This window comes from Zingiber officinale, chromosome 7A, assembly GCF_018446385.1.
Source record: "Zingiber officinale cultivar Zhangliang chromosome 7A, Zo_v1.1, whole genome shotgun sequence".
Lineage (NCBI taxonomy): Eukaryota > Viridiplantae > Streptophyta > Magnoliopsida > Zingiberales > Zingiberaceae > Zingiber > Zingiber officinale.
In genome coordinates this window covers 130,891,589-130,919,171 of record NC_055998.1, presented here as the reverse complement: position 1 = coordinate 130,919,171, position 27,583 = coordinate 130,891,589, and the positions used below count along the sequence as shown (strand labels likewise).

At 34.2% G+C, this 27,583-nt stretch overlaps 2 protein-coding genes and 1 pseudogene across 9 annotated transcripts in view; all 3 read left to right on the top strand.

Moving 5' to 3' along the window:
- The first annotated feature begins 2,418 nt into the window (after nucleotides 1–2,418).
- Nucleotides 2,419–3,423, top strand: LOC121999728 (glutathione S-transferase T3-like). The gene has a single exon (XM_042554368.1). It carries the CDS (start codon nucleotides 2,419–2,421, stop codon nucleotides 3,421–3,423), a length of 1,005 nt encoding a protein of 334 aa, XP_042410302.1.
- Nucleotides 3,424–4,093: 670 nt separating this feature from the next.
- LOC121999727 lies at nucleotides 4,094–5,125 on the top strand (annotated as a pseudogene).
- An 838-nt stretch (nucleotides 5,126–5,963) lies between these two features.
- The window catches only part of LOC122002580 (MMS19 nucleotide excision repair protein homolog), a 26,111-nt gene continuing 4,491 nt past the window's right edge, over nucleotides 5,964–27,583 (top strand). Inside the window, exons 1-17 of one of the 8 annotated variants that reach the window (XM_042557796.1) lie at nucleotides 5,965–6,162; nucleotides 6,583–6,645; nucleotides 6,755–6,809; nucleotides 8,436–8,533; nucleotides 11,743–11,901; nucleotides 11,987–12,046; nucleotides 13,156–13,344; nucleotides 17,678–17,731; nucleotides 18,925–19,011; nucleotides 19,103–19,832; nucleotides 20,724–21,100; nucleotides 21,196–21,269; nucleotides 22,278–22,383; nucleotides 22,537–23,345; nucleotides 25,197–25,272; nucleotides 25,403–25,514; nucleotides 26,766–26,842. In XM_042557796.1, the coding sequence (XP_042413730.1) occupies nucleotides 6,091–6,162; nucleotides 6,583–6,645; nucleotides 6,755–6,809; nucleotides 8,436–8,533; nucleotides 11,743–11,901; nucleotides 11,987–12,046; nucleotides 13,156–13,344; nucleotides 17,678–17,731; nucleotides 18,925–19,011; nucleotides 19,103–19,832; nucleotides 20,724–21,100; nucleotides 21,196–21,269; nucleotides 22,278–22,383; nucleotides 22,537–23,345; nucleotides 25,197–25,272; nucleotides 25,403–25,514; nucleotides 26,766–26,842 (3,198 nt within the window). In that variant the 5' untranslated portion in view covers nucleotides 5,965–6,090. Of the gene's footprint in view, nucleotides 6,163–6,582; nucleotides 6,646–6,754; nucleotides 6,810–8,435; nucleotides 8,534–11,742; nucleotides 11,902–11,986; nucleotides 12,047–13,155; nucleotides 13,345–17,677; nucleotides 17,732–18,924; nucleotides 19,012–19,102; nucleotides 19,833–20,723; nucleotides 21,101–21,195; nucleotides 21,270–22,277; nucleotides 22,384–22,521; nucleotides 23,346–25,196; nucleotides 25,273–25,402; nucleotides 25,515–26,765; nucleotides 26,843–27,583 lie in introns of those variants that run through there. The other 7 variants (XM_042557795.1, XM_042557794.1, XR_006117678.1 and 4 more) reach the window with 7 other exon arrangements.

Genomic DNA, 27,583 nt, shown 5'->3' with positions numbered 1-27,583 from the left:
GTAATAAATTGTTTTTCTTGCACGCCGCAGACTTTACTGACTTGACAAGTTGACCTAATACAAAAATGTTTATTAATCAATTTATGGTACCGAGCCTACTCAACACAATCAAACAAAAATCGAATACACACCACGTTGCCTTGTCACACCATTTATATCAATTTTTTTTAAGAGAACCTTTATTTTTATTATCTCGAAAGGATATTGTATATTAAAAAATATAAAAAAGTATTTTACTCTATATATATTTTTTAATATTATACTAGTTTTAATAAAAAGTATTTTCCAATGTAATATTTTAAGATAAAACTACTATAATTTTAATTAATATTATTACACTGACAGTAAAGTATCTTTACTAAATATCGAAGCAATTACAATAGCTTTAAGCATATTAAAGTACTTTTAATTAAAATTATTTTGCATTTGTAATTGTTTTAACTAAAGTTGCTTCAACAGATATTCTCATAATAAAAAAAATATTACATTAAGTATTTTGTTAATTTTCTCATAGGTAAGCAAGCATCAATATGTAAGTGACGATGATATCTAGATTTAATGAATTTTAGAAGCATTTAAAAAAATAAATTGCAGGGTTATTTTGAAATGAAATAAAAATAATATTTATTTTTAATGTAGAATAACAATATAATAATATAATATAATAAATAAATAGTAATTCTTATTGTGGCACGATTTGAAATACGTTGGGCCATGATGGGCGACATGGTAAAATTGAGCCCAGTTGCAGCCCATTATCTAGAAAACTCGATTTTATAGGTAAATTTAGAAATATATGATTTTTCAAATATATATAACTGGAGAGGTGTTATAGGTAAATTTAGAAATATATGATTTTTTAAATATATATAACTGGAGAGGTGTAAAAATCGATCTGATCTTACAACCTGACTTGAATTGCTGAAAAATATCAGATTTAGATCGGAGGCTTTCATATTCAGATACAGATTGAGAGTTTTAGGTTATGTTATGATTGAGTCGAATTGACTTGAATGGATCAGGATATATTTGAATTTAAAATTTAATGAGCTGTTTTTTATAAGATTAAATTTTATTTTATTTTAAAATTAAGATATTTTATATAAGAATAATCAAATATTATAATAAAAATAAAAAATTATAGATTTTTTTTTAAAAAAATAAATCAGATTATTGAGTTATTTAAAATTTTTGGATTCATCTTTATAAAATCCTTCCTCCTCGATCCTATTTGAATTCATCTAACCAAATTGATGATCTCAAGTTGGTAAAAAGTAATTATGTTCATTTCAATTCCTCCCAATTAGTTTCATCAACTAATTGGGATCAAGGAAGAATTTTATAGATAATTACTAGTGTTTGAAATATTGATCAAGAGAAGTATTTATCTCAGTTATGTTGAAATTCAAATCCCAGATTTAAAAGTTAACAATATCTTATATGCTAATCACTAAATTGTCCCAAGACGAGTTTGAACCGGATTTGGTCAATTATAGAACTCGTCCCGTCCAAAAAATAGATCCAAATCTAAATCCGTCCTACATAATTTTTCAATCTGCCCTATCCCGACCTCGCTAAAAACCAATGAGTACAAATGGATTGAATCTCTCAATCCGTTAAATTTAAAATAGAAGATACAAGTATGTTGTTGTTGTTGTTGTTATTAGAGCAACCACAACGCGGCGTTAAACGCCGCGTTATAATTGTACTGTGCATTAACGCTGTATTGTGAGTGTCTGACATGATGTTCAAACTCTTGAATGCGTTCAAGTGTTCATGGGGTGGGCCCGCCCTGCCCCACCCCATGTGCAAACTTTTATTTTTATTTTTATTTTTTTTAAAGCCTGATAACGTTTTTTTAGTTTTTTAATTTTTTTAAAACGTAACACTTTTTAAAATCTTTATTTTTACACAACGGTTCTTTTAAATAACAAATTTTGTAAATATAAAATTTTAAATTAAAAATTAAATAACGGCAAGTTATTTAACGGTTACTTTTTAATGGCTAGTTAACGGCTAGTTTGAAATTTCATCTATAAATAACCATCAATATGCACACATATTTTCATTCCAACTCACTACTCTTTCAATTCTACTCTCTAAATTCTCTTCCCATCTATTTTTTTCAAGTTCCTACCATCTTATTTTCTATCCGAAATGGATGAAAATAATAGGGCATTTTTTACAAATTTCTTGAATTCTACAAACAACTCGCAAGAATATTCATCTTCCCAAACTCCACAAATTCCACCAAATTATCTATACCCACATCCATTTCCCAATATGTCATTTCCTCCACAAAATCTTCAAAATTTCCAAGGTTTTGGAAATTCTATGAATCATCTGAATTATGCCCCTCGAGGTCCATATCAACCGCTTCCAGCCGAATATTGGCAAAACATGAGTCATCCGTATTTCATGTCGTCGGCTGTTCATGGATATGGTACCCCGCACACAACTGGTATGTCTTTCACTCCTTCGATGTCGAATGAACCTGCAACTCCGACTTTTATCCCGGAGACTCAACTTTCCGATCATGAATCCCCAATTGAGGTGGTTAATTTAGAAAAGGCAGTTTCAAATGCTGAGGGTACAAGAAAGCGTTCAAGTTGGACAAAGGTCGAAGACGAGGTCTTAGCGAGAAGTTTTGTCACTATCAGTGATGATCCAATAATCGGCAATGATCAAAAGGCGGATGCTTTTTGGGGACGAGTTGCAAGCTACTACAATAAGAATCTTCCCCTAGGTTCAAACACCAGAAGTGCAAATGTTATACGGTCACATTGGCACAATACAATCCAAAAGAAGGTATATCGATTCAACGCAAATTACAATAGTATTTATAGTTCATATCGAAGTGGTCACAGTGATGAAGATATATTGAGGTTTGCGTACGAAAAATATCTATCCAAAAACAATGGTGTTGCATTCAATCTCGAACATGTGTGGATAATTGCCAAAGACCGTCCAATGTTTACTCCACAGTCCGCTGATCACTTTGTGGCGACAAAGAAGACGAGGACCTCAGAGTCAGGAGCAAGCAATACCTCCTCCAACCAAGATGTGAGTATAGATCTGGATTATGAAGATACTCGTCCAATGGGGCAGAAGACAGCAAAAAGAAAGGGAAAAGACAAAGTAAAATCAACCATGGAGGATTTAACAGTAAACTACAACAATATTATCACAAAGTTCACTGAGTACACAAGAGTGAAGAAGTCCGAAGTCGATTTGAAACAAAAACAACTCGAAGTAGAGGAGATTAAGGCAAAAGCTGCATTGTCCAAATCTGAAGCTAAGAATCGTCGCTTGAAGTTGAAGGAGTATGAAATATTGAACAAAGACACCTCGCAGATGACAAAGGAGCAGCTTATCATACATGAATGCCTATGCAAGGATATTAGGTCGAGATGGAATATCTAAATTGTTTACTTAACGTTCATTTTCTAGTATTATTATATTTTCGAGTGGTTGTAATTTTTAATTATTGTATTTCTCATTTCGATTAATGTGATTTTAATTATTATAATTTTGTAAAATAGTTGTTATAAACAAGTAGTTGGAAATAAGCTGTTACAATTAACCGTTGGAAACTAGCTGTTACAACTAGCCGTTGGAAACTAGCTGTTACAACTAGCCGTTGGAAACTAGCCGTTGCAAACTAGGCGTTACAAACTTACCGTTGCAAATTAGCCGTTGCAACGCGACGTTGCATACTAGTCATTGCAAACTAGTCGTTGCATGAGAAAAACAATATATATAGACCATCATACCATTTCTCAAACACATATACTAAAACGTGTTTCCTCCAAAAATGTCTCATTCTACAGGCAGCTCTAACTCAAGTTCCAACTCGACAAGCGAAGACGAAGTCCATGTTAAAATCGATGAGCAAGCTTATGATCCGGGTGAAGAACTGATGTTATTGGTTCTTCAACAACACCAACAACTTATGGAAGCATATCAGAGGAGGGACACGCGCAGAAGAAGGTTCGTCCAAAGAAATCGTGAAGTCGGGCATGAGAGACTCGTCAATGATTATTTCTCTATAACCCCGGTATATCACGATGAAATATTTCGAAGATGATTTCGAATGCGAAGAGAGTTATTCCTCCGCATAGTGAATGCATTAGAGAATCATTCAGTATTTTTTCAACAAAGGGACGATGCTGTACGAAGAAAAGGGTTGTCACCACTACAAAAATGCACCGCTGTGATTCGTCAACTGGCTTATGGAGTCCCCGCCGATCATCTTGACGAGTACCTACGTATGGGTGAATCAACTGCCATCAGGTGCCTTTTCAAGTTCTGCGAATACGTTGTTGAAATATTTGGTGATAGATACTTGAGAAGGCCAAATGCTGATGATGTTCAACGTCTTCTTCAAATGCATGATGAGAGACATGGCTTTCCTGGCATGTTAGGTAGCCTTGATTGTATGCACTGGAAATGGAAAAATTGTCCAGTTGCTTGGAAAGGTCAATTTACAAGGGGACATGGGTCACCAACAATCATACTTGAAGCGGTCGCGTCTCGTGACTTGTGGATATGACATGCATTTTTTGGGGTCGCCGGTTCACGTAACGATATTAACGTATTATATGAATCTCCCATATTCAACAACGTCTTGCAAGGAAATATGCCGGAGATTAATTTCACGGTGAACGACACTACATATACGAAGGGATATTATCTAACAGATGGAATATATTCCGAGTGGGCTACTTTTGTTAAGACTTTTCCTTGCCCGGAGGATCCTAAGAGGAAGTTGTTTAAGGAAAGACAAGAGTCTGCAAGAAAAGATGTTGAACTAGCATTTGAGGTGCTTCAATCTTGATGGGCGATTGTCAGAGGTCCAGCTCGGTATTGGTATAGGAAAAAGTAAAAACAAATCATGTTAGCATGTATTATTTTGCATAATATGATTGTTGAGGATGAGGGAGGTCACGTGACAAATTGGTACAACGAAGAAGGTGACGAACCCGCACAACCTATCCATGGCTCAAACCGAGGATTTCAGGATTATCTTCGAACAAATTCTGAGCTACGTGACAATCAAGTTCATCACCAACTTCGCGCCGACTTAGTTGAGCATATCTGGGGGCAATACAACAACAATCCGTGAATTAATATTTAAAATAAATTTTGTTTTCCCAACTTTGTAATTTTAGCCGCTCAGTTGTAATTTCGTTTTCCCAACTTTATAATTTTAGGTGTTCAGTTGTAATTTCATTTTCCCAACTTTATAATTTTAAGTGTTCAGTTGTAATTTCGTTTTTCCAACTTTATAATTTCGTTTTCCTAACATTGTAATTGCGTTTTCTCACAAACATCTATTTTATTTAATAAATATATTTAAAAAATTAATATTATTTTTGAAAAATAATAAAATTATATTTTTAAACGTAAAATTATTATTAAAAAAAATAAAATAATTTAAATATTTTAAAACATATTTATTTAATATGGAACAATGTTAAAATGAGTGAGTGGATGGTGGGACCTATGAATAATAAGTATTAACGTTAAAAGGGATGTGTGTGAAAGAAAGATGTTGTTATAACGAGTATGTGACAGTGGACCCCATACTTTTTGATGATGTGATGGGTGTTATAACACTAGAATATTATGGATGCTCTTATTATTATTATTAAATATTATTATTATTATTATTATCATTATTATTATATACATAGATTCGGAACAGATTCATTTGAATATGTAATTCGTTCTTAATCCACTTCTAAATTTAGTCAACAGATTTAGAACCGCTAAATCCGTCCCGAATAGAATGACTAGATTTAGACCCACTAAATCCGTCCCGAATAGAATGAATTTAATATGCGATCGAATTTAAATTCAAACGTGAGATGCATCCGTTTGCGATGCGGATATATATGACATATCGTATTTATATTAGCGGATGCAATATCGAGAGCAGAGAAAAATCCGATTCGTTTTCCATCAACCCTTCTCCGCCTCTGTGCTATTTTGCTAAATAACAAACTACCAAGTCGCTTGCTCCTGCAAACCTCCCTAGAACCCGTCGCCTGTCCAGTCTCCTCCTTCGTCGTCCGCCGCCGTCAACCTATGGAGAAATCTAGTACTTTGATCTCCCACATCGAAGCATTCGTGGACTCGGCCCGCGTTCTCAACCAACATGTCTTGCTCTTTTGTTCTTTTTTTTTCCTGCAATTTCTGAAATACTTATTTGTTGCTTTTCTCTGGTTGTACCAAGCGTTCCTGTTGTTTTCATGATTGATTTTTTTATGGAGCTTATTTAGAACCGATTGTGCTGCTCGAAGTGAAGAAACCGACTGGAAGCGAATATTGTAGTTAGGGTTTCGCTAGTCACTCTTCACCTTCACGAACTTGGAGGGTTTCGCGATCTCTTAGTTTACTCATAGGGATTATTTTTAGATAGGTCTTTTTCATAGCTTAATTCGTTTCTTTACATTTAGCATTTGCACACACCAAAAGTTTATTTTAATTGGTTGATTTTTCTAACTTCCATTTACATACTTTTGTTAATTTTGTTGTTTTTTGGGCATCAGTTAAGCAGCTGAAATTATTGTATGACAGGCCAAAAGTGTGGACGCGATTTCTTCTCTGATAAAGAATGATCTGTTAACCCTGGAAGCATTGGTAAATTCTTGATGATTATTTATGGGCGTATATGTGTGTGTGTGTGTGTGTGTGTGTGTTTTGAATATTTGTCATCTTATTATTTTCTTTTGTCTGTCAAAATATTGAGGTGCGAGAAATGGAGCTGTACTTGACCTCCACAGACCATATTATCCGTGGTAGAGGTAATTATAGTTCGAAAGATGGAAGATTACAGTTGTTTGGGCAATATTTTCTGCTTATGGAAAAAGTAAAGTTTGTCACTGCAATAAAATCTACATTTTACTGAACTTTAAAGATTTATGCTGTTGGACCTCTAATGAATGCCGATTCATTGAATGTGAGTTATGCTTTCTTGTTTATTGTATGCTGAATTGCACGTGCGGATATGTATACAATGACACCAAACCGAAAAAACAGAGACATGCAAACTTATTGATGTTCACTTGTTTTTTTGAGATTGATCCTTTCCTTTGATGTTGCTTTGAGTTTGTTTATCATCATCACTAGATCGCTTCATAGGCCTCCAAGGGAGGGGGAGATAAATTGCAAACTTATGTTGTTATATTGATGCCAGAGAGTATGATGCTCTGATGACATCACAGTAACATGTAGTTTATTAATCTAGAAAACATCTTGGGCTGGTTTGGTAGTGTGTATTTTCGAGAAATACATTAAACTAAATAATGTCTTTGTTGACCTTTTTATCACATATAGTTTTTACTGAAATGCACCTAGAAAACAATTTGGGATGTCTAAAAGAATGGTAATATATTAAAATATACAGTATGAATTATTTATCAATACATCAATTTTACTATCAATTTATTTTTTATTTATAAATATGACTTTAACAACTTTGTTATTTTCTATCAATAAAATTATCTCATAGAAAGTATTATTTTACTGGTTACAATAACTTTCCAACTAAATAGCAATATTGAACTATTTATCACTGTATATTCAGTGTACTATTTTTCATAATAATTTGTTGTTCTCTTCTCCCTCTTCATGAGATTTAAGTTATGATTCATTGATTTGTTATGAGGTACAAGTGAATCTGGAGTTCCTCTTTGGTCGAAATTTTGATACCGCTTCAAGAGATCTTTTCTATTTGCAATTTGTTGATTCTTTATAGTTTCACTGAATTACCGACACACTAGATCCTTCATTTGTGCATATAAGGTCTAATTTTCACACTACTCCTATAGATATTAAATTGGGTCCTGATCCAACAAACTAGTTTGGTTTTCCATGGACAAATTTTTTACAATAAATGGTAATGCACAAGACATGTGGATCTCTTGAAGCACTGCATATGCACATGTATACATATTGTGGTGGATAATGTGGGTGTGGTCCTTGCCCCTCCTAATTGTCATGATTTCCATATGTTTTCCCCAGAAGTTATTATATATACATCTCTCTCTCTCTCTCTCTCTCTCTCTCTCTCTCTCTCTCTCAATAAATTGCTGCTGCCTGTCCATTTTGAACCAGAGCATGCTCTTGAAATTTGATGAAGTCAAGAATCTTCTCCATACAAGTTACAACATCCACATGCCAAGTGACCTTTGCTTGCACATAATCATACACATGTACTAGGTCATTTTTTGTAATACCGTTTGCTCTTGAGATTGATAAAATCAAGGATCTTGTGCATGCAACACTTACATACTAGGCAACCCTTGCTTGCACATAATCACATAAAAAACACAGTTTCAGTTATTTTTTTTTAATTTTATTTGTCAAGTTCAACAACCTTTAAGTTTGGAAGTATTCATAACTTTGAGCTTTCCATATTGGATTTTCAGGTACACTTCTCCTTGCAGAAGTACTTAATTGCCTTCTTGAGAAGCCATTAGATGGTCATACTATAAGCATTTTGGTAGAATTCTTCACAGCAAAGCTAGTAAGATTGTCTTATCCTACTTCGTTTTGTACTGCTGCTGCAGATAACTACTTTTTTTACAAACCAAACAATCCAAATTTAAATAATTTAAGGCCTCTTTCTATTTTGTTTATCATGTTGCCTTTGTCCCTGATTGCATGTTATCTACTGCATACACTTGCAACTGATGAAACTTTGCCTTGATATTTTAGATTGGCTATATAGACCTAACAAATTTCTTTCTAGGAAGAAATTAAGTGGAAGAGATGAAAATTAATGAAAAATGCTCAAGTAACTTGTGTTTAAGACTTGAAAATTTTAAAATGTTATATGTGCATTAGATACGAAGGCTCAAGAATATTTTTTTTTTTTTTGCATCAAGTTGGCCCTTCATTCACTATAAATTTTTTGAAGAATTTTTGGACGATTTGAAATATCTATGTATCTACCGATTAGTTGTTGCTTGAGGCATATGATTTCATTGTTGTATCCAATCATGTCATAATCTAAACATTGCCATTAAAATCGATATTCTAGCAGATCCACTTGTCCCTAAGATGAATTATAAGATTAAGACGTTTTGTTGATATTTGTTTACATATGGATGATTAAAACTGAATTAAAAATTAAAATCATCTGCACCAGTCTACACCAAGTGAATTTAACTAATATAACTGTTATATCATCTAAGATAATTCAACTCACTAATGCAATATTTATTAAAAACGAAACTATTAAATTAATACCTAAAATTATCTAATTAACAATTAATTAATATATTTTATATTATATAACACATGTTATATGTTATATATTATATTATATGTTAATTCATAATATATAATATATAACACATGTTATTTAATGTAAAACATATACGCATTATATAATGTACAAGAAACATATATATGTTATATAATATAACATATCTCATTAATCATTCCAACTCAGCCTCAAAGCAATCTCAATTCAAGTCACAATTAAGTAGTGCTATAACATTTCTCCTCATCTAGGAACTTTACTCCCTGCTGCTCCCTGCTGTTTGGCCTTCTCCAACCCCTTTCTGCTAGATCTGTGTCTTGTCACACTGAGTTTTACTGTCTTCAGCTGCATTCTTCATCAGTTTTTTTCTTGACAATTAGAACAATGTGCGAGATACCAGACACTGGGTAGCTCCACTTCTTGCAATGGCGTCGTTCTGGAGTCCCTATAAGGCTATAACTCAGTCTATTTGTTGCTCTGTCACCAGTTCTTCCTCTGCCCATGGATTCTACAACGACCTCTCCCTCTATTTGCAGATTCAGCCAATATTTTTTCTCCATTTTCTTTTCTCAAGTAACAAACCTTTTAACAGACAATTCCTTGATCTCGGTCCCAACAATTTTCAACCAGCAGCCATCTTCTTCTTTTTTTTTCCTGCAAGTTTCTAGGTTCCAGCTGTTTTCAATCACTGGAAGCTACCTTCAAGATCCAGCTTCTGCACTAGTCAGCAGTACTAGTGGACTCTCTTCATCTTCTTTCAACATCTCTGCCAAATCAGCTTGCCCTCGTGTGCTCTGATGAGTAGCAAACCTGTTCAAGTTCTCTTTATTCTTGGTGTTCTGAGACCTTTCTGGTGAGTTTCCTTTTCCTTTACCATCTCAGATTTATCGTAGTGTAATTCTTTTCCAGCAGCAGTTCTTATCTTTGTCCTTCCATTTTTGCATCTTCATCCTGATCGTTTGTCTAATCTTATCTTCTTTGTCCTGCACTCACTATGCCCCACTATATGTTATGGATTGTCTGAGTGTGCTCCTTCTCACCTTTCTTCTTTCGGGTGTTGCTTAAACTTTTCAGTCACCCTTACAATCCTCATAAAGTGTTTTTCTTCTCATATTTCTTCAACCCCTTGTGGTGCTGTTGTATGTGCAGCTGCAAGTAAAAGTCCACTGAGAAATTTATTCTTAGGGTTTCTCTTCATCCTCTCTCTGTTGAAGTGTCGATCTGAGGTCAGGGAATCCATGCCTTTACACTCCCTCAAAGTTTTGTTTCATTTACGCGCAAGTGCTATATTTGTGATTTCATCTTTATTGTCTCTTAGTCAAACTTGATTTCTAGTTTATATAACAAACTGGACATAAATAATATCTATACTCGAGTTTGAGGTGAATACTAAAGGTATTAGATATTGAGTAAATATTGTAATAAGTTTAGTCCCATATCAGATGAATAAGGTTTATGTTCCATTGTGACATATAGTTATCCTTTTACAATAACATAGCAGTATAGTGTTGGTGCTCGTTCTTCTCGATCCTACATATAGTACTTCATTTTTCCAAACTTAACTATAATATTGCAATGGCAGTTGAAATGTCAAAACAGAGTTTCTTTTACGTTGTTTCGCACAGGTCTCTATAATATTTTTTTTTACAAGTTAAATATTGAAAGCTTTAAGAAGAATTTTTTTATGGGTATTTGACTTGACTAGTAACAGCTAGATCCAAGATATGCTATATTGTTGCCGATCGTGATGGACTTCATATGTTTAAATAAGGAATATCTTAGGGACTCGAATCATTGAATGCATGAGCATCTCTTACATTGATACAAAATGTATTACATCTCATTGTTTACATAGGACTAACATACTAGTTTCCTAAACAACAACAACAACTAATCCTTTATCACATTGTTTCCTAAACTAACATACTAGTTCCCTAAAGTCTAAGAAAAACACAAACTAACATACTAGTTCCCTAAAGTCTAAGAAAAACACAAACTAACATACTAGTTTCCCTATTGTGATGAACTTCATATATTTAAATAAGGAATATCTTAGGGACTTGAATCATTGAATAAATGAGCATCTCTTACATTGATAGAAACTGTATTATATCTCATTGTTTACATAGGACTAACATACTAGTTTCCTAAACAACAACAACAACTAAGCCTTTATCACATTGTTTCCTAAACTAACATACTAGTTCCCTAAAGTCTAAGAAAAACACAAATGGCATCACAATTATCAAACCTAATGCTTTAATTTCCACTTATCTCCGATACAGCTGTTTTGATTTTTAAATTTTTGTTGACATGATTGAATTTAATGTATTCTTTTCACGATCATTTTCATATTGGAAAGCGATCTGTAAAGTTGCAGGCTGCTTATCATTAAATTTTAGATGCAATTTCTTGTCTGAATGGCAGCTCAAATTGATATTTTGTGCGGTTATCCTTTTTTGCATCAGGAAGATTGGCAAGTACTCTGGGGAGTTCTTGTTGGTTGCCTAGCTCTTTTGAAGAGAACAAAAAAGTTTGGCATGGTTGACAATAGTGATGCAAGAACACTTGCAAAATCTTTCTTAATTAATGTACAAGTGCAATCACTAGCAGTTCGTGACCGTAAGGTTAATAGTGCACGGGCAATATTTTTTTTACTATTATGGAATGTGGGTTACTGGTTTTTGTCATGGATTTTATATGCCTTTGCAGTTATGTTTAGAAGTTCTTCAGTGCCTATTGGATGCTTATACTGATGCTGTTGTGGTGTTGGTATTTTGCACTTCTCCTTGTGATTTTGAAATTTAATTTGATCACCTATTTCTTCTTGTTTCCTTTAGCTATCAAGCTGTGATATATGGTTCTGTCGTCTGTGCATTTTCTAACAAAATCCATTGCTCCATTTCATATTAGCATCTCTTGATCCATAGTTCTGTATATGTTCAAAAGAAAACCCATTGCCTTTCAAATCGGAGGATCATCAGACAGTACTTGTTGAATAGCTGAAACAATCTAAAGTTTGTGACTTGTGAGCCTTCAGTGTGGTAGGATATTGCTGGCTCAATTGTTATACATATCAAGGATTTCGTGATTGTATTTTGTCATTGAAAAGCACTACTTTATTATGTTGGATGAGTGTAACTTAGAAGAAATGGAATGAACTGAGATGTACTTGTGGTATAAGTACTTGTACATGCCATCTGAAATTAGAGGTTTAAGTTGTGTAATACGCCATATCCAAGTGAGTTACACGGGGATGATCTGTTTTTCTTTTCTGTATTTTTAAGGACGAAAATCTTAGCTGCTACTGAGTTAAATTCAAAATACATCATCATGCAGAGAGAATGATAATGATGGAATAAATAATTGAGCGTCCATGGAGATTGCCAACTACTTATGTTAGGAATTACTTGTGTTGGGATTGATCTATTGCTAATGTGGCCCAAATTCTAAGGGATTCTTTGCATAATACAAGCGGCCTAGTGAACCAGAATTATGACACAACGCAAACCAAGAATAAAAAAAATGCTAGAAAACTTGTGCTTTCCTTGTCCTTGTCCATGGACATTGCTCCTCATCTAAGAATGGAAAAGGTAGTTTAGAAGGTCAATTGACTGGGGATGCATTATTCTTTTCCTGTTCTTGTGACGAATTAAAATTATGCACATTTAGTTTTAGAATTGTTATTTGATTTCATTTTTCACTTGAGGGGATATTTGTCGTGTTGTTCTGCTGATGTGATTGTATTTTTAATAGCTCAGCTATGCTTTTGATTTGTGTAGGGATAACTTTTTTATTACTGTAAGTTATAATTAACTTATCTCGAATGTCTTATTATATGTAGCAATTCATCTTACATCGTACAAATTGTGGTGGCACAGGGTGATGACCTTGTTTATGGAATATGTGAAGCAATAGATGAAGAAAAAGATCCTCGATGCTTAATGCTTAATTTTCATCTTGTTGAGATTCTTGGGCATTTGTATCCTGATCCATCTGGCCCAATGGCAAGCTTTGCTCAGGACATCTTTGATATTTTAAGTCGGTACTATCCTATATACTTCACACATGTAAGTTTAAACAAAATAGAACTTGACCAGTGTTTGTGAAATGTAAATGGAACTTTAACTTCTCCATCTTCTTGAGTTTGCAACATTATTTTGCTATATTTTCTGGTTGGTTTCGTCATATGCCCATCAAGGATCTTATTCTTTGAGTATAATATGGAGACCCACCCTTCAACTTGTTAATTATTTTCCTGTTCACCCCTTCATTGATATTTTGGTGAAGAATTCTTAGAAATGTTTGGTTCTCAATAGTACAGTGAGACATGATATTCCTCTAACAATGTACCATTTGTGTTTATTTCCTAATAGTGATCCATACCACCAAATTCAAAGATTTAGAAATCGGAGATCGGACATACTTTTTCTTTTCCCCCTATCATAAAGAATGATTTTAAGCTGCATATGCCTAAGGTGTATCTCTGCTAATACTATATTGAGGTAGATTTGCTGTAGAAATTTTGTCAAGGCAAAGAATTGTAGTTAGTTACTTGGATAAAATCTACTATGATGACTGATAAGCCATGTTTTTGTCCAATATAATATTAAATTTTAGTCCTTTTTTATCAAGCATGTGAATTGCGTAATTGAAGTTATGAAGTATAATATGTAGGACATTGTAAAACTTTTGTGCTATTGTATACTCCTGTGTAGTGTGTGTATTGTTATGTTATGTCCAACATCAAGCCATATCTGTAGGATTGATGGCACAACTAGAGGAGGGAGGGAGGAGAGAGGAGACGGGACATTGTAAAACTTTTGTGCTATTGTATGCTCCTGTGTAGTGTGTGTATTGTTATGCTATGTCCAACATCAAAGCCATATCTGTAGGATTGATGGCACAGCTAGAGGAGGGAGGAGGGAGGAGGGAGGAGGGAGGAGAGAGATGGGGTGGATAGCCAAAAAATAAAAAATGAAAATTTCAATTTCTGCTCTTGATTTACAAGGTTGATCAAATTTTAGGTGGCGTTTGGTTCACTCCTAGGAATCGGAATATGAATGAGTATCATAGTATTATGGAATGAGAATGAGTATGAACTTAGGTATCATTCTTAAAATAATATTTGGTTACTTGAATATTTTTAATCGGAATGAATCTAAATAAAATAAGAGAAAAAATTAGATGTAAGAGAAAAATATGATGAGAGAGAAAATGTTATGAGAGAGAAAGTATGATGGGAAAAAACGAAGAGAGAGAAAGTGTGGTGAGAGAAAATGAGGAGAGAGAATGTGATAGGAGAGATTGAGGAGAGAAAAAGTATGATGAGAGAGAAAGTGTGATGAGAGAAAATGAGGAGAGATTGAGGAGAGAGAAAGAATGATGAGAGAGAAAGTGTGTTGAGAGAGAAAGTGTGATGGGAAAAATGAAGAGAGGGAAAGTGTGATGAGAGAAAATGAGAGAGAGTATGGTAGGAGAGATTGAGGAGAGAGAAAGTATCATGAGAGAGAAAGTGTGATGGAAGAGAATGAAGAGAAAGAAAATAAGGAGAGAGAGTGTCTAATGGGAGAGAATACAGGAGAAAATGGTAAGAATGAGGAGAGAGAAAGTATGATGAGGGGGAACAAGGAGAGAAAACAAGGAGAGAGAAAGTGAAATGAAAGAAAAATTGAACATATTTAGGGTATTTTTGTCCAAAACTTAATTTTTATTCCTATTCCTATCAAAACCCAATGGAAGAGGTGAGTTTCATTAATATTTTGGATTTCATTCCAAAATCGATTTCATTCCCATTAACCAAACACAAGGTTTGGGAATGAATCTATTCCCTCATTCCCAAACCCCTAAACCAAACGCCACCTTAATATAGAAATATGCTTTGTGTTTGTGAATCAGAATATATGTAGCATAATTAAAAAGAAAACAATTACAAATAATATCAACAATAAAAGGAGTATTTAACATGGTTCGAACCACTAGGCGTTACTTCACAGCCCACCAACTCATTAGGTGGATCACATCTCAAAATCACATTGAAAAGGACCTTCTTTAGGAGTGGAGAACCCTTACCAAATATTCTCATACAACAATATACAATAATGAGTACAAGAAAATAGAAAAAGAAAAACATTACAAGAGTCGAAGCCTAATTCTTAATTCATGATGTCGTTAGAAGCATTTAGTGATGCAAAGAATATGAGAATTCATTGTGATTATTGGTTTGTTTCACGGTGCCCTTGTACCCCTAATTTATACACACAAACCAACACAGTGGAAAAGACAACTCAATTGATTAGCTTGTGATTGAATTCCGTTGACTCAAATCATTTTCAATAGGTTGAAACTATGATTAAGGAAACCGACAATGCCAATCGATTAAAAACCTCTTTTTAGTAACTCGACTCAATTCAGTTGATAGGATCAGAGACTTATCTTTTCCACAAATAGTTTACTCGATTAAATGCCATGACGCAAATCCTTTCTGGTCGACTCAAACAAACTCACTCATATGGATAAGATAACAATCTCATCCACTAGTAAATACTTATTCTAGTTGGCTGAAGGCCTCTTCAATCAACTTGAGCCCAATAGTGAGCACCCTTTTTTGAGTAGTCTAATACCTACTTAACTCAAGCTACTTTGGTCAACTAAAGACCTTGTATAGTTGTCTAAATCTAAAATAGAACTTTTCTATTCTTGAGCTGGTTGTTAAGACTACTTAATCGATTCAACAAATAACTCATCTGAGAGTACGAGACATTCCTTCATTCAACTAAATCTGCTTAAGGATTTCAACTTTGCTTGAGATCACACTTGTTCCTTTGTTAAATGCAGACCTAGGTAGACTTCTGCCCATAAAGAAACTCAAGATTAGATTCCCTCGTAATCTCTCGACCTCAAATGCCTAGATCCCCTATCTACAACTCTTCATCCATTTTCATGAAGGCTACGCTTAGCCTTTAGGTCTTTGTCCACTTGCTTAGCAGCTCAACCTCTAGGTTTTCATTCATCTACTTAGATGTTTCACCTTTAGGTCTTTATCTGTTTACCTAGAGGCCCCACCTCTATTTCTTCATCCATTTTCCTAGAGGCATCACCTCTAAGTCTTCAAATGCTGTCGATACTTCTTGTTCACACAAGCCCATCTCATTCTTGACCATCAAACCATTAAACCAACAACCGGTTTAACTTGACTGCATTAAGTCATCTATCAGTATGACTCAATCCCATTGAGTCACCACCAAACTCTTGGTCAACCTTGACCTCACTAATAGCCTGCCAAAACCTCTTGGAATTTCTCAACAATTGTCAAGCTTCTAGTTGTCCTTAACCTCTTGGACTTTTCCATCAACTGCCAAGAATTTAGTCAGCCTTGACTTCTTGAACTTCCAATCAATCTGCCAAGTTCTTGGTCAATCTGGACCTCCTTAAACTTCCAATCAACTTGCAAAGCTCTTGGTCAACCATAACCTTCTACCAATGGAGACTGCACACTCAATAAATATATCAAGCACATGATAAGACTAACTTTAAGCCTTTGTCAATCACATCAAAATATGCTAAACCAACTTAACCGCTTGGAGCATGATTTCACCAACAATATGATGCAAATATGTTGGGTAGCTGAGTTTACATTGCAACTTGTATCCAGTTGATACCTTCTGGAATAATAACTGCAGACTGTTTACTCTTATCTTTGTCAAAATAAGCTCACATATTTTATGGATTTATGGTGCATTTGTTTTGGTGTCAAGTGAACCAGAGACTAAGATTTGAGATCTTGCAGCAAGTCCATGTTTAGTAGTAGTTTGTGATCACTTTTTGTGTAGTTGACCACAGTTGAGACAAACATTGCTTGAGGTCGATGGTGAGTTTGCCTCTTCTTTGAATTTCAGGAGCTGACTTTAACTCATGAGAAATGTTTCTATGGTATCTTGGAAGTTTGCATGAGAAAAAGTAGTAGCCAATGCTGCTATCTTAGGCAGCCATTGCTACACAGCTCTACATGCTTGCCTTGATCCTTTTTTTTCCTGTTTCTTCTGATTTCATAGGGATTTTGGATTACAAGTTATTGCTTTCAGTACTCTGTTATAGTTCTTTGCTCATTTTTTTCTGTTGTATACATCTAAGATTATGCATTCAATGCCCAGCTAACTAGTATATTCCTTTAATGTTCATCAATGTAATTCAAATGCTTGAATGCTTGCTGTTCCATAATACTTTGTGTTATCATCACTGGTTCCTCATTGGATTTGTTTTACAAATATACCAAGTCATTCTTGTAGTATTGGAAATCATAATGTATGTTTATCTGTTGCTTTCACGTTTTTCATATAAATTTTTCTGGCAAACACATCTTATGCTTGGATCATGAGGTACATACATTTCTGTTCACTGCAGCCAAAGGATGATGGTTTTGATATAAAAAGGGAAGATCTCTCTAAGGGATTAATGGTATGTCACTTGTTCTCTGTTTTTTCAGCTCAACCTTTGTTAGTTTTCAAATTTATTCTGAAAAGCCGAAAATTATGTGGAAGGTTTATGTCTTAATGATTATCTACTTTTTCAATTTTGTTTTACTTTCTTGTACACATGATATTTTCTTCTTTTTCTCGTATTCTAACTTTTTGGAGAGGAAGACCTACAATATGTATGACTGAGGAATGTTGATATTAGATAAAAGCAAAGACTTATTTTAGATGGTAATTTATATAGAGAGAGTAGATGATGATTGTTAGACACGTGCTTCTGGCACTGGCCTGGAGCAATGTTCTCATTTTCAGGATACTTCTCCATCTGGCAGTGACATGTCATGGTAAAATGCAAGCACGCCAGTTTGTTTGGGGAACACCATATTCAATTAATCCTTCACTCTACCACGATCCTGATTTGCCTAGACAAAATAAAGAAATTTACAGAAGGATATAGGAAATAGAATCAAACAAATCAGTAATAATCTAATTTTGATTTGGTCTATCAATTTAATATTCTTAATTAGTATAGTTTGTTTTAAGTAAGGATTAAAATAGTTTTATGCCATCAACTGGTGTTTCAAATTTATCTCATGTTTATTATTGAAACTCAGGTCCTCATGGTAGATTATCTTGACCAATCTTGTATATGATTAACAAAGGGTCATGGTGTGTGTATGTGTGCTCCAAGTTTTTACACTAGACACCATCTAGAATTATTGCCTTGCACTGTACCATCATCTCATTATTCATCTATCACTATCTTGATGAAATTATAGAAGATGTTGCTAGTTACAACTGTATTTGCAAAATACTCTCAATAGTTAGTAAAGTTTATTCTGAATGAAAGTAAAATAGCTTTTGTGCATCATTTACCCGTGAAATTTGCGTTTGGATTTCTAGTTCAATTTTTTCCCCTTCTCATTTGAACTTCTTATAATGTTTTTTTTTGTCCTACAAAGGTCTTTAAAATTTAGATCTTGTTTTCAATAAATTTTAGCTGATGTTTTTTTTAAAAATTTATTGCTTCATTATTTTCATTTTTTAAAAATCTGTTGGCACTTATTTATTAACAAAATTTGTTTTCTTAAAAACATTGCTTTTAGTATTTTTACGTCAATGTATGCAAGCTAATCACTGGTTATTCTATTTTCTGACATCTTTTATGCTATGCAGAATGCTTTCTCTTCATCTCCTTTTTTTGAACCATTTGTTGTGCCACTACTCCTTGAAAAACTGTCCTCATCTCTTCTATCTGCTAAGGTTTGTTTGTATGTCGTTGGATTTTGTAATGGATGCTTAAAGGTTAAAGCTACTGGTGAAGTGTTACCAATGAGTTGGCAAATCTTTGCAGCTTGATTCTTTGAAGTATCTTAACAGTTGTTTATACCACTATGGAGGGAAAAGGATGGTCAAGCATTCTAGAGTTATCTGGTCTAATCTAAAAGAAGTGATCTTTAATTTCTCACCCGAGAGACCATTATTAACTGATGAATTGGATGTAGATATGAAATCCGAGGTTAATCAGATTAGAATGGAAGCTCTAAATTGTTTGGAAACAGCTCTCTCATGCTTCGATTCTTCTGAACAAGATTCCTTTCTATGCTTGATTATTGATGATCCAGATATTGGAACAAAGTTAGAGTCACTGACAAGCATAACAAGTTATTCAGGTACTTCTGCTGAAATCCAGCGCGATTTAAGTGCTATTGGAGGTATCTTTACTAGCATAGCAAAGGTATCAATATATTGCTGCAATAAAGTGTTCCTGAAGTTCTTTCCCTGCCTAATGGATGTTTTAGGAGTTTCTAGAAACCATTCTTCTCAATTTTGTATCACTAACCACAAAACGGTTCATGGCGGAATGAATTTTGGAGCACTTTTTCTGTCCGTTGAACTCCTTAGTTCGTCTAGAGAATTATCTTTGGTATCTAATATTGCGGCAGAGTTCATTGCAGAGTCAAAGAGCTGGTTTTTCATGCTCAAAAGTTTCTCTATGGATCTTTGTCATGTTCTCGGTTCAGTATTGAGGTCATCCAATACTTCTATGGTTGCTAGTGAAAAAGAAGGTGTGCTTTGCGCAGGTACATTTTATATATATCTTTCTGGTTTCATTGTCGTGAAATGCTAATTATGTCAGACGAAATGCTAATTATTATGTTAGACAAAGATGTGGCTGTTCCTCATCAATTAATTGATAGTTATCATGATTTTGTTGCGAAAAGTTCTGACATCTGAAACCTAAGATGGGATAGTTTTTCCATTTTAAATATTAAAGTTGTTTGAAGATTAATTCTGCATACACACACACATTATGATATTCTTTATTTTCTTCTATTTTATGTACTCTACCTTTTAGACATGTCACAACATGCCAATTTTGAAGGGCTTGTCAAGCTAATATTCTGTGACATGGTTCTAAAATGCAAGTGACTCCCCCCATATGTGGTTGAGTAAGTGGATTTGGAAGGGGACTCTATAGTAGTCCCATATGATGACATATGCAGCTTGTATATTCAATAATAATAAATTATTTAGTTGGTTTATGTTAGGTTAAGACTGAACCAAATTAACTCAAAATCCAAAGTACTCTTTTTGGAAGGACGTTAATTATATCATTTTACTTGTATATATGCTGTATTCTAGATTGTGGATTAATATTAATAATTATATTCCATGTGTTTTGCATTATATGTTTGATTTTTTTTTTTTTTCTGTATGGAAGGATGAATGAATAGTGTTAATGTGTTAATTGATATACTTTCTTACATATAGTCATAAAGCTTCTGCTAGGGTCTAGGGGAAGGGTTGGACCACATTGTACATTGCCTTACCTTGCATTTTGCAAGAGGCTGTTTCCATGACTCGAATCCGTGACTTTACCGCTATGCTAAGACTCCCCTTCATATGGCAGCAGCTTTAAGGTACTTTACAAAAATTCTTATGTTTATTTATTGTTTCTATTTTGTGTGCAGTTAAGGGCTTGCGATCACTTTCAACATTTCCGTCATCCTGTTCACCTATATCAGAAGGCTGTTATGAAGACGTTTTAGAGATACTTATGTCTATAATTACTGGCAGGAGTGATGAAACTTACTTGTGGAATTTGTCATTGAAAGCCTTGGTCCAAATTGGATTGTGGATTGAGAGTGCTAGTGGTCATGATTCTGCTAGAGGAATATGCTACAACAAAGTTGTTGAGAAAATCCTTTCCATGCTTCAAACTAATGATTCTACCGTCTCTCTCTCATTGAAACTTGTTGCAATTTCTGAAATTGCTAATGTTGGTCAATATGTGCTAAGTATAATTCGAGCACTTGAAGATGCCATTATTTCCAGCTTGGTGGCTTGCGTATGTTATTTCTTTTTTTTGTTCAGTGTGTTAGATTCTCTTCAGTTTTGAATGATTCTTGACAATTAAATATTCCTTTTCCTTTTTTATCTTAGATCCAAGGGGGCCTAAAATCTTCTGACAGCTTGGTTGGTTTGCTCGAATGCTACACCAGTCGGGTTCTTCCAAGGTACAAGCTAAATGCACCTATATGTTTGTATTTAATACGATCTTCTAAAGCTTGCAGATGATACTTTCTAAGATTAATACATTTAAAATCCATTTCTCTTCCATAACCTTGTTATCTTCCTGCCGACTGAAATGAACACCTCAAAATGGTAGAATAAAGAATTTCAGGTTGATGTCTTTACCTTGTAACCATGTGTCATCTACAAGTACATAAAAATTCCAAAGATATTTGACACTTAACACTACAGCTTAAAATATTTGCTTATTTTTCTTCGAAGTTTTGCTCTTTTTTTTTTTTTTTTTGAAAATTTGAACCTGCAAGCAGCCAAGCATGTGGTGGCGGCACATTGACATCAATACCTGTTGGCGATTAATATTTCCTGTGCCTTTGTAATGGTTTTGGTGCTGATAAGTGACAATTAGAAGTTTCTTAAGATTTAGCCATGTCCTAGTGGTTCCATTGTTTTTGTTTAAATTGATTGGTTAACCACTTGTTCCAAAAGCTTCAGCTCTTAGAATAGGGTTCAATTTTACGTTTATATATTGGACTACCACATTTGTTCATGTGGTATTAATGTGTATGGAGCTTCCTAGCTTCAACATGCTTCCTCACGTCCACCATAAATCACAGGCCTTTTTTTTTTATTTGATACTGGTAAAGTTTCAACTCCAGACCTCCTACAAGGGTACCATGTTGAAATTGATTGGCTCTTTGGAAAGAGATCAATTTTATATTTATTTATTGAACTACCACATTTTCCATGGAATTAATGGGCATGGAGCCTCCTAGCTTCAACACTTTCTTATATACTTGCAGCAGAACTCTTTTTTTTTTTTGAAATTCTCCCTGTAGCTTGATATATGTGTATATCATATGAAAGGATACTAGTTTTTTGCATGCATTTGTAGATTTTGTAGGCTTCTGAGTTCATGTAATCATAAACTAGATGTTTTGTAAGGTTTAGCTGATTGACTCTCCTTGCTGATTCATTACTAACTTTGATTCTAGATGCTGTTCTTCTGGGAGTTTTGATGATGTTGCAGTTCAATTTTCCATCAATATTTGGAATCAACTTGAAAATGTATCTGTTTTCAACACTGATGTAACTATGCAGGTATGCAAATAAAGCTTGGTAATTATTTTAACCTAACGTTAGGGCATCTATGTATTGTATTATTGAGTCAAAACACATTTCAGACTTATTGAGTATATTTTCAACACAACATTTTTTATGATATGTCTCTGGTTTTAGAAGGTTCTTGACCAGGTTATGATAACAATGAAGCTTCTCGTGGCTGGTTGTACAGTGGAAAACCAGTCCCTGATTCTAAAAAAAGCTCACTGCGTTATTTTATCAATGGACTTTCTTAAAGCACAACCTTTTCAAAGTATTCATGGAATTATTGCCCTCTCTTGTCGAGATAAATGGATTGCATCTCTTTTTGGATCAGTCGTGATAGCACTTCGTTCCCAGACTCCTTTGACAGATATGAAAGTAATTTTGAACTTGTTTCTGATTCTTCTACCTGAAGGAAATCTGCCAGCAGCTCAAGCTCTGGCATCTATGGTTAATAAATGTCCTTCCAGTATTAATGAACCAGAAATTTCAGCTAGGCTTTCTTTGGATCAGGCGTGTGAAGACATCCTAAAACTTTGTTTATGGACTTTAGAAAGCAACAGCCATTTGAAACAATACAATTTTCTTGACAGAGATATTTGTTCCCAGAGGTCTATTGTCCTTGGGATGGCATGGGTTGGAAAAGGTTTGCTTATGAGAGGACATGAGAAAGTAACAGAAATTGCAATGTTTCTTATGAAATGTCTAGTTTCTGACAGTAATGAGGATATTACACTTCAACAACAGAAAGAGAATGGAAAAGGTGTTGGGATGGAATGGAATTCCTCTTTGGCAACATCTGCAGCCGATGCATTCCATGTGCTTCTGAATGATTCAGAAGACTGTTTAAATAAGAAGTTCCATGCAACAATAAGGCCACTTTATAAACAACGTTTTTTCTCAAGCATGCTGCCGATCCTTCTCTCTTCAATCAAAGAATCAGGTTCAACAAGTAAAAAGTATTTATCTTCTCACTTGATGTTTTGTTATTTAATATGCTTTGTCTAAGTCATCTCCATGCCTGCAATATTATTCAAATGATTTTCAAATTTTGCATTCATTAATTGTGGATTTACTTTGATCTTAATCTCATGCAATGCTTCACCCCTCTAGACTAGCCTAAATCAAGATCTACTAAAGAACTTTTTGTGCTCATGATGGTGATGTGTGACATTATTGTAGTTTTCTTGGGGTTCATTAGAAAAATATTTTCCTAGACTACTTTTTTTCCTGTTCTCCATAGTTTTGCATGACTAAAAATTGCAATCAATTTGGGGAAATGACTTCTTGAAACTAAAACATTTCCCCAACCCCACACCAACCATCTGAGTTAGGTCTCCCCTCTCCCAATTGAGCCTTCGAGGTGTCCAACTCCGTCTAGCCTGCATCGCACCCATGCTGAACTTAACTTTGCCTCTTCGATCCCCTCTGCAATCCTCATTGTCATCTCCCTTGTGCCTCCATCTCTCACTTTGAACTTAGCACCATCCCTCTTGCCCCCCCTCTATGGTCGTCTCAAGGTTGAATACCACTAAACAGGTGAAAATAGTTTCCTGTAATCACTTTGTGTATAATTTCTCCTTGAATTTTTTTTTACACGTAAGTTATTTTCTGTGAAACAAACAGACCCTTATTGTTAATTTTAGGCAAAAATCTCCCTGAGAATGATATCTTAGAAATGGAATTTGTAACTTGCTCAATGAATTGAAAACCTGTTGTCCTAAATTCTCTTAGGAATGCCAGTTTCTAACTTATTCTATGGGTTTAAATTTTTAATCTTCATTGCTGTAACCTTCCAGATTCTATGCATTGATACATTTCATCCTTTCAGATTCAAATGATCTTAGTGATTTAATCAATATTGTAGTGGGCCTTGCATGCCTAGTGCTTCGTATCCTTCACTTGGTTCATTTAAGTTGCACCATATGCAATCCATTGGGAATCACGATTTGATGAAAGTTAACTTTTTCCTTAAAAACACATACAATCCAAGATGATGAAGTTAAAGTAATAGTGGAGGGTAATTATTACTCGATGCTGTGAAGTTGTAACTATTTGGAAATTAACTTTACCCTTATTGTTTTTTAATTTTGTCAATGGAATATCATTATTTAATTGAGTGTCTAGCCTGATTTTCTATTCTAGATTCATGATTGTATTATGGGAATTAGTAAAATGATAGCACTAAGCTTTCGGCTATGTCTCAGAATCTTACCTGCAGGCATAACTAGACTTGGATGAGAGTAGTTGTAAATCATTTCCCCCAATGTCTGGCAATAATTTTTTTGTCTGTTCTTGTCAACTAAAGGGTTGTGACAACTAATGCCAATTGACAATCAATCATGCTAGGGTCCTTTCAAGACAAAATAACCACGTATGCCTTCATTTATTTGCAAGTGACTTGGAATTCAGCATCTTTAGGATATATACATGAAAGGATTTTGCATCTGGTAGACTCTATTGCCCTGCCTGTTTATCTATCTCCATACACATGTTATACATCTGACACTCTGAGTCAAACACCGACATACCCATTGATTTCATGAGAAAATTTTTGGTAACTACTGTATCAGACACCTAGATCTAATACTTCTGTTAGATATACTTATAATCAAGTCCGAGTAACATAGAAGTTAGACATTAGTTTACTGAGTTCAGCATTCCATAACCTTTTTTTCCTTCAATGTGACAGTTAATGTCATTGGCAAGAGCAAATCCCTTTTTTGTTTTCGTCGACACGTTATTTTGTTAATTATACTGTTTTTTATATTTGTAGTTTAAGGTTACTTAACGCTGCAATTAAACTTCAGGATAGCATTATACCGTGCTCTTGGACACATTATTTCAGACACACCATTGGCTGCAGTGCTTGCTGAATCCAAGAAGGTTGACATCAGAAACTTTGTAGTTTGTTTTGAACTTAGATCATGCATTTAAATTGCATTTTGTTGTTGGTTTGTTCAGTATGCCTCTTCTTCAATTTATAATGTCAACAAAGTATCTTGTCTCCTTGTAGATCATACCTGCTCTACTCGATACCTTAGCTATTTCGGGGTCTGAAACTTCACATAAAAAAATAGTATACAGCCTACTACTAGTCTTATCTGGAATTCTGATGGATGATAATGGTGAGAAAATTTTATGCTTATGTTTCTTATTATATATCTAGAATTTGAACATGTTGATTGTGTAATTTCATTTCTCATTCATTTTAACAAAATAAATATTGGTACTTGTGAATGGGACTGCAATAATCTAAGAAACAGTTAAGTCTTCTTTCTCATAATCATATAGTTCTTTCATAGTGTGAACCATGCTTTCTATCATCTAAATAGACTAGTTTTCTTAGATTATCATTACCCTGTTGTATGTTAATACAGTCTCATAAAAGTACATAAAAGCACATCAAATTACATTTTTTTAAAATTCTAGTAAGCTTTCTATCTGCCATCTATGATCCTTCAGTACAGGACAATACCTAGGAATCATAATGCTTTTTCTCCCTTCTTCTGTCTGAAAACATTACAAGGTCTTGGTTCCCAAATAACTTAGGGGGTGTTTGGTACGCGCGTTTTCCATTTTCATTTTCTGGAAAACGCGCGTTTTCTGAAAAACGGTGTTTGGTTTGCGTTTTTCGCGCACGTTTTCTAAAAAATTGGCTATCGTTTTCTAGAAAAACAGAGAATGACAAAAAGTCGTTTTCTGTTTTCTAGAAAACGCGCGTTTTCAAGAAAATGAAAATGAAAACGGTGCAAACCAAACGCACCCTTAAGTTTTTCAATTGTTTCTTTTCATGGCTTCATCAGTGCTCAAACAAAGCCTTGAGCAACGTTTAAGTCTCTTTAAACAGCAAAGCGATTAAATTTTATGAGCCAATTCAGTTCTTCTTCTTTGTATTAAATGGATGATTTCCAACACTTTGTTTGGGCTTCAGAATGGATGACTCAAAATGACCACTACACCTCCCTAAGGTGAATAAGGGTTTACTGAGCTTCCTAATCTGACCAACATGAAAATGTTTTTTTTTTTCTTGATTTCCCTTTGTTAATTTTGGATCTCAATTTGGATTCAGATTTTTTTGGTGACCAAAACTGATCCAATTACTGATGATTAATTGTGAATACTGGCATCATTTTTTACTTGGAATTCAAGAGCAATACCATTTTGCTTGCATTCCAACTCTTGTGGCTTGAGTCTTTTTGATGGGTGAACCCAATTTAAAGGATACATATTGCACTTGGGCTTGTTTACAGAGCATACAATCGAAATCGGATTTGGTGAAAATCATTTATCTTTGAACATGTCTGGGCTGAACTGATTATCCAGATCGATTATTTCAACTTCCATAATAATGACATTGAAATTGCATGCTTTTGCAGGTAAAGTGACCATATTGGAAAACATACATACAGTTATTGAGTGTCTTATCAAACTGATTTCCTACCCCGATTTGATGGTAAAAATCTATGTTGATTTAACTGTATCTTAAGCTGCAAGAAAATTGTCTTATTGAATGAAATCTATTAAATCATTTCTAGCTGTCATTTTTGATGGAATCAATCATTCAATTATCTCATTCAATAACTTCAAGTGCTTGGATATTGCAATTGACATAAAACTTGGATGGTACAAGACCATAGGAAGTGGCTTGAATTGTAACATTTTGAGTTACTGGACTATTTAATTTTGTTGAACAATTTTTACAGCTTGTACAGAAATAAATAGCTGTGTCGAATGGTCGCGAACAGTTTTCCCAGCTTGTACATAAATAAACAGCTGTGAGCACAAAGTAGGAAATCAAGGAATTTAATTAGAAAGATATTTTTAAGAATAATTAGTTTCCTATTCTCTCTTCTATTTTAATTTTTGTATATACTAATGGATATTCCCATTCTGAATGAGATAGAATTTTCCACATCAATTCTTTCCACATAGTATCAGAGCTTAGCCGTCATTGCTAATTCTATCTTTTTTTTTTCTACTTCTGCATTCCTTCATCATGACCGATTCTCAAACAACCATCTCCGATAAGCCTAGCCAATCTATTGTATTTGATGATTGTAGTTTAGTCTAGAAAATTGTTGATCTGTAGAATATTCGGGCTTCCAATAGACTTAACGAGAAGAGCTACTTGAATGGTCTCGGGTTGTTCGTACGTATCTCAAAGGTAGAGGGAAACTTAGCCATATCAAAGGTA